Source organism: Triplophysa rosa, unplaced genomic scaffold (genome assembly GCF_024868665.1).
Source record: "Triplophysa rosa unplaced genomic scaffold, Trosa_1v2 scaffold305_ERROPOS295229+, whole genome shotgun sequence".
NCBI lineage: Eukaryota > Metazoa > Chordata > Actinopteri > Cypriniformes > Nemacheilidae > Triplophysa > Triplophysa rosa.
This window is the reverse complement of record NW_026634327.1, coordinates 1-7180: the sequence shown is the minus strand read 5'-3', so window position 1 is coordinate 7180 and position 7180 is coordinate 1. Positions and strand designations below refer to the sequence as shown.

General features: G+C 56.6%; 1 protein-coding gene across 1 annotated transcript; it reads left to right on the top strand.

Moving 5' to 3' along the window:
- The first annotated feature begins 1136 nt into the window (after positions 1-1136).
- Positions 1137-6709, top strand: LOC130550411 (ADP-ribosyl cyclase/cyclic ADP-ribose hydrolase 1). Its single transcript, XM_057327868.1, has 4 exons — positions 1137-1182; positions 6076-6224; positions 6302-6437; positions 6564-6709. Exons 1-4 carry the CDS (start codon positions 1137-1139, stop codon positions 6683-6685), a joined length of 453 nt encoding a protein of 150 aa, XP_057183851.1. The 3' UTR covers positions 6686-6709.
- Positions 6710-7180: the final 471 nt, after the last annotated feature.

The window sequence follows — 7180 nt, the reverse complement described above, 5'->3', positions numbered from 1 at the left end:
GGGTTTGTCTTGAGAACCTATCATCTTCTGAGTATTTAGAAAAGGCCAATGAAAATTGGCGAATGAAATTTGCATGCCGGGCTCCTCCCCGGATGTCCGGGTATAAGAGGGAAGCCGGCGTGCTCATTCATTCACCTTTGGTCTGAGGAGCCTAAAGCATCCTCCCCCGACCGCTGGGGTGGGCGGCCAGTGTTGTGGCATGAGGGACACAACGTCTCGTTCCCTCCATCAGGGAACCGAGGTTACATCCGTAACCAAGACGTTCCCTTTCTGTCAGTCTCTCGACGTTGTGTCGAACCGACAGAATGGGGTTCCTATGGAAAACGCCACAGCACTGAGCCGCGTCACAATCTCTGCGGAGCGACGTTGACTAGCCTGGGCGAGTCAGACGAAGACGCTAACGCGAAATTATGACCCTCCAGTGGAGAGGAAGGGGGACCCAGAGCTTTCCACACAAAGTTGGGAAGCCCCTAACACCGGCCGTCACGGGCAGAGGCCTAATTCTCTAAAATGGCGAGAAGCCGCCCGGCACCGTACGGGCCACTGGGTAAGCATTATTCCCCTGGGGGAAAAACGCTGCAGAGGCCACTACCTACCGTAGGGAGTAATTAGTGGAGACACCACATGGTCTCACCATCAGGGGAGAACTCATGGGAGGAATGTGCGGACTGCAGGAGTTAACCGCAAGGTGGGAGTCCACCTGGGGAGGTCATGGGTTGCCAAGGTGGGAACCATTCATGAGGATACATCAGACGGAATAGCCCACGGAGGGGGGGTTACCATGTCTGGAGCACTAGGTCGGGTTAGAGCTATGTGGGAGATAACTCAACTGTACCCCGGCCTAAGGGGGCAGGGCTGCTCTGCCCAGCCTGTCCCCTGGAAGGGTGCTAGTGATGGATGGAATGCCTGTTCTTTACCCGAGGGGAAAGAAGTGAGGCGGGATCGCCACTGCTCCCCCCGGAGGGGGAAGGGCTTCTGCAGGCGTACGCCCTACCGGCTGCTGGTCCCACACCTTGCCAGGATGCGGGCTGACACCGGTTCCGCGCGTAGGTATTAGAACCTCACGGAGTTGCTGGGCATAGCCCAACCCGCAGCTCTGCAGATGTCTGCCAGAGAGGCGCCCTGAGCCAGTGCCCATGAGGGGTGTGCCTCACCCCCACAGGCAGGGACGAATAGAGATCGGTATGCCCTAACGAGGGCATCCCCGATCCAGTGCGCCAGCCTCTGTTTGGAGACAGCCCTCCCTTCTGCTGACCTCCGAAACAGACAAAGAGCTGCTCAGAGCTTCTGTGCTCTGCGTGCGGTCCAAGTAGAGGCGCCGTGCGCGTACTGGACACAACACGGACAGGTTGGGTCTTCCTCCCCGGTGGGGAGCGCCTGCAGGTTCACCACCTGGTCTCTCGGGAGAGTGGTGGGAACCTTGGGCACGTAGCTGGGGCGGGGTCTCAAGATAATGTAAGAATCCCGGCCCCGAGTTCTAGGCAATCTGTGGACACGGAGGGTGCTTGCAGATCCCCTACCCTCTTGGAGGTGAGCGCCATGCGGAAAACCATCTTTATCAAGACTGAGAAAGAGCAGCAATCCCGAGAGGCTCGAAGGGGGCGGGGCCTCTTGGGGCCCGCCACCTAGGTCGCAAAAGGGTACGGAGCGCGGAAAGGTGGTCACCCTCTCGCGCCCCTTAGGAACCTAATGACCAGGCCGTGCTGTCCCAGAGGCTACCCAGCACTTGGGTCATGATGAGCGGCCGTAGCGGCTACATACATTCCCAGTGTGGAGGGGGAGAGGTTACTCCCCCGCTCTCTTGAGGACGGGACAGCTCGTACCCGACCGAGCAAATCCGCGGGTCTTCTCAGCGAGAAGAGCACCAGGACGAGAAGAGGCGCCACCTATGGGCGTATAGCCGCACAGTGGCCGAAGCCCTAGCCTGAGTGACGTCCCAACCGGACTGGGGGTGGGTTACACAGGATCTCCTCGTCCCGTCCAGACATGGAGACCAGGTTTTGCCTGGGATGCCGTAACGTGCCCCTTCCCCTGGGGAAGCTGTTCGCCAGGGGGAGCGGCCAGGGGGGAGTTGTTGTCAGAGCCTCAGCTCCGAGAACCAAGTCCTGGTTAGGCCTAAGGGGCGTAACTAGTACCACTTGATGCTCCTCTTCCCTGGCCTTGCACAGGTCCTGTGCAATGAGGCTCACTGGGGGGAAGCGTACTTCCGCTTGTCCCGCGGCCAGCTGTGCGCAAGGGCATCCGTGCCGAGGGTACCTCGGACAGGGAGTACCAAAGCGGACAATGGGTGGAGTCCGGGGAGGCAACAGGACCACCTGTGCCTGGCCGAACTGCCCCAAATGAGCCGGCTGCGCGGGGAGGGAGTCGCCACTCTCCGCGAGGCGTCGACTGACGAGAGAGCGCATCGGCTGTCTGGTTCAGGACGCCTGGGATGTGTGTGGCTCGCAGGGAGCTGATCACCTGCTGACTCCAGAGGAGGAGGCGTCGGGCGAGTCATGTTAGCTGCTGTGAGTGAAAGAATACGCCACAGCAGCTGTGCTGTCCGACCGGACCAGCACGTGCTTCCCTGCACGAGAGGAAGTACCTCAATGCAAGTAGCACAACCCACAACTCTAGGCAGTTGAATGCCAACGCAGGCGGGGGCCCGTCCACCGCCCCGACACTGCTTGCCCGTTGCACACGGCACCCCAACCTTGCAGGGAGGCATCCCAAAGGGGACCCCTGTCCACAAGAAGGTCATGGAGACCAGGGGGTTAGGGTGTGTCGGCAGAAAAGCGTGTGACCATACGCCTGCTGCCGGTGTGCCACGCTCTCCAAGGAACTTGACTCTGCAGCCAGTGTTGGAGCGGTCGTATGTGCATCGACCCGAGGGGGACCACCCCCGCCGAGGATGCCATGTATCCCAGGAGCCTCTTGTTACAGGGGGACCGCTGACTGTCTGATCTTCAGGCAGTTCAACACTGATCGGGCGCGCTAGTCAGTCGCGCTGCCTCTGGGAGGCCGCGAGGGTGCGGGCTTCCTCGTCGCGGGTCTCGCGCCCCCCCCCCGGGGGGAGAGCGGGGCCGCTCGTGAGGACAGAGTCGAGTTCCATACCGAGAAAGAGGATGCTCTGCCCGGGGAGAGCTTGCTCTTATCTCAGTTGACCTGTGGCCCCACCGATCTAGGTGCCGGAGCACCAGGTCCCTGTGTGTACACCACAGATCTCGAGAGTGTGCCCAAACTTGAGCCAGTCGTCGAGATAGTTAGTACCCGTACACCTCCTTCCCAACGGGGAAGGAGGGCGGCTTCCACGACCTTCGTAAAGACTCGTGGAGACAGGGACAGACCGAAGGGGAGGACCCTGTACTGATATGCCCGTCCCTCGAACGCGAACCGTCGGAACGGCCGATGTCGAGGGAGGATCGAGACATGAAGTACGCGTCCTTCAGGTCGATTGCCATGAACCAGTCCTGACACCTGACGGACGTCAGGATGCGCTTCTGCGTGATCAACCTGAAAGGCAGCTATTGTGTAGGTGCCTGTTCAGAACACACAGACCCAAGATAGGGCGCAACCCCCCGCCTTTCTTGGGGACAATGAAGTACAGGCTGTAAAACCCGTTGAACATCTCGGCTGGTGAGACGGGCTTGATCACTCCCTTCACCAGAAGGGTGGCGACCTCGGCCCGAAGTACGGGAACATCCTAGCCTCTGACTGAGGTATATCGGATGCTGAACTTGGCGGGCGTGAGGCGACTGGATCGCGTAGCCGAGACGGATCGTCTTCCCTAGCCAGCCTGACAGTCTGGGAAGCCGGACAGGCTCCCAGAAATGAGACGGGGACTAAAGGTACGATCTTTTTCATCGTCCCCCCGGGGGGTGGTTCGATGGCTAGCAGTACGGATTCCTTGCCGGGGGAGGTCCCCCGGGGAGGAGATCGGCTCTGCTGTTTTTCCTGCCTGGCGACTGCGCAGCTCAACGCACTGTCTGACTGAGAGTGCTGAGGGCTGGTGTTTATACTCGACATTGCGCTTCGCCATGACGCAACGTCGAGTTTGCCGTTCACCGTCGTGCAGAGGGTGAGAGCGGCTGAGGTAACCCAGAGAGAGAGGAAACTCTCCTTTTTGAGAGTAAGTGGGCGCCAGCCCCCCAGAGGGGGCCAGCAGATGGAGGGACGGGGCAGGAACCGTCCCTATCCGACCTACCAGCGCTGTGGCTGGGGTCGGGCCCAATGGTAGCCTCGATCCCCCTGAGGTGATCCCATGACAGCCGCTGCCCGCGGCTGCTGATGGGGCGATGGTCTCCTCTTCGCTGTCTCCTCCAGGGCACTGGAGGGCGTTGAAGAGGACCAGGGCTGCTGGGAAGCAGACAGTGCACGGGACTCGACGGCCGAGGCGGCCGAGTTGCGGCACGGAGGACTGCTTTTTACTGTCGAGAACCCTCCACAGTAACACCAACCAGCCCCCCCTTGCGAGACGGGTACGTCGAGAAAGCGGACCTTCTCAGCGTTACTCATCTGCGCAAGTATCGGCCAGAGGAGTTCCTCATGGACCACAAGTGTGGACATCGTCCGACCCAGGGCCCGCGTGGTCACCTTGGTCGCCCGTAGAGCGAGGTCGGTGGCGGCGCGGAGTTCCTGCATAAGCGCTGGGTCGGTCTTACCCTCGTGGAGCTCTCTCAACGCCCTGGCCTGGCAGGAGCCATAGCGTGGAGAGAGGAGGCAGCTTGGTCCGCCGCAATGTAAGCTCTCGACACCAGAGATGCCGAGACACCACATGCTTTGGACGGGAGTCTAGGTCGAGCCCCCCCAGGTGGCCGCCACCTACGGGCACGAGTGCACCGCGGCGGCAAACTCCACCTGGGGGACACCGACGCATCCTCCAGCTGTCTCAACCTCGAGGGAAGAGAGGGTGACAGAACTTTGTTTGACGTGAAACGTGCCGGAAGGGGCGTTCCAGGTCTTGCAAAGTTCCTCATGCACTTCCGGTAAACACGGCACTGGGGGCGGGCGCGGCTTGGAGCCGCGCTCAAACCCGAGGCGCCATGTAGCCAGCCGCGAACGCCGGGAGAGGCAGTGCGGGCACTGCAACCCAACACTCACGGCGGCCCGGGAAAGCATGGCCGACATCTCGACATCCGCTTTTTCCTGGGCTCGACCCCCCGAGGGAGGGAGCCCGAAGAATCGTCGGAGTCGGATGGCAGTACGTCACCCCCCGATGCTGCAAGAGACCTCTCATCATCACGCATCGTGTCCGAATACGTGATTGAGGAATAAGACGGCGGACCGTCTTTTTTGGGGAACGGTCAGACGAGCGAAACGAGGTGTGAACGGTCCGTGAGCCGTGGCTGGCGGATTATCGCTCACAGTAATCCTCATCTCACCCTCGCTGCTTGCCATAGCGGACGGCAGGGCCGTAGTCCTGCCGCCACGGAACGGGGAGCAAACGAGGTGGTGGCTGAGTCCCGTGGGAACACAGCCACCTGTGACGCAACGTCTGAATCGTCACCGCCCGCAGTGCGGGCAGGACGTATCCACAACGTCTGCCCCAGCGTACTGGAAGCAGGCATTGTGTCCGTCCCCCTCCTCGATGAGTGTGTTGCACCCATGAGAACAGCGGGACAAGCCACGCTGGAGAAATTTGCTCTTTTAGAAAAGGAAATTTGCTCGAACACCTCCGGAACTGCCGAGACGCCCAGGGGAGAGTCACTGCAGGAAGGGACCGTCCGCTGTCCACGTCGTAGATTCCAGCAGAAAGAATGATCACCCAGATCGTAGAGAAGCTCACCAGATGCGTAGGCTCTGAAGAACAAAAGGTGAATGAATGAGCACGCCGGCTTCCCTCTTATACCCGGACATCCGGGGAGGAGCCCGGCATGCAAATTTCATTCGCCAATTTTCATTGGCCTTTTCTAAATACTCAGAAGATGATAGGTTCTCAAGACAAACCCCATTCTGTCGGTTCGACAAAACGTCGAGAGACCGACAGAAAGGGAAACACATTTCAAATGCGATACCAAAGACTACACAAGAATGTTCTTTATAAATGATGAAACTTCCTCACAACTCTAAATAGGGCAACGGTCGTTTGAGTAACAGGTGTGTTTGCTCTTTTCAGTGGAAATTACTGTGAAGATATATGGAGTGCATTTGTACAAGCATATGTAGGCAAGGATCCATGCAGTGTCCCTCCTGAAGCTTACAATCCTTTGGTAAACTCCGTTCAACAAAAAATACCTTGCAATAAAGTGAGTGACGCACATTTACAAACACACATGAACACACAATTGTGTATGGCAGCGACATTCATTATATTTATGTACAGAACCTATTCTGGAGCAGAACAAAGGACATGGCCCATGCATTTACAAAAAACAGGGATTGTTTGATGACTTTGGAGGATACGTTGATGGGCTTTATGTTTGATGGACTTAAATGGTGCAGCAGTAATGGAAGCAAAGGTACCACTTCTAACTGTTATTGTAATATACATTTGTTTGTATATTGACAATGCAAAATCTTCTTTTGTCATTTAGACAACATTTGATTAGCCATTCATTCAGGTTATAAATCGACTGTTTTCCCAGAAACATTCACCACAGGTTGTCCTGGTTGGACAGAATGTGCCAACAATCCAGTCCGCTCTTTTTGGAGTAGAGCTTCCGATAACGTAAGTAGATGTTTACTTGCCTGTATATTAAACAAATAAATGGATTATTTTTTCTCACAACAAAGCAACTGCAGTTGTCTTTTAAGAGAAATGATAAATTCCATTCAAACCCCTCTACCTGTTTGTCACAATAAGGTGAAAAACCATTTGGGAATAAAACAGGAAAACACATAGCCACATTTGTTTCATCAGCAAGCATTTTACTAGATCAGTGGTTCCCAATCTGGGGTACGCCAGGTGACGGAGGGGGTACGTGAACAAAATCCTGAAATCTACTGTTTACTTAATTATAAGGCACCTGACAATCAACCAGGCATGTTTTTCTCACAAGCTAAATATAAAGACGTGCTCCCTCTAACACAGCAAAATAGTAGTCACGTAGTGCCATAAAAGGTCAAATTCTTGACATCCAATCAAAAAATATGCGTCCACTCATGCGTAAGCGCACGGAACGAAGCAACAACTGCTTGTTAAATTAAAATGGATAAGTGGTTGCAAAGATTTAGGCCCGCAGCCACAGAAAGAAAATCGAGT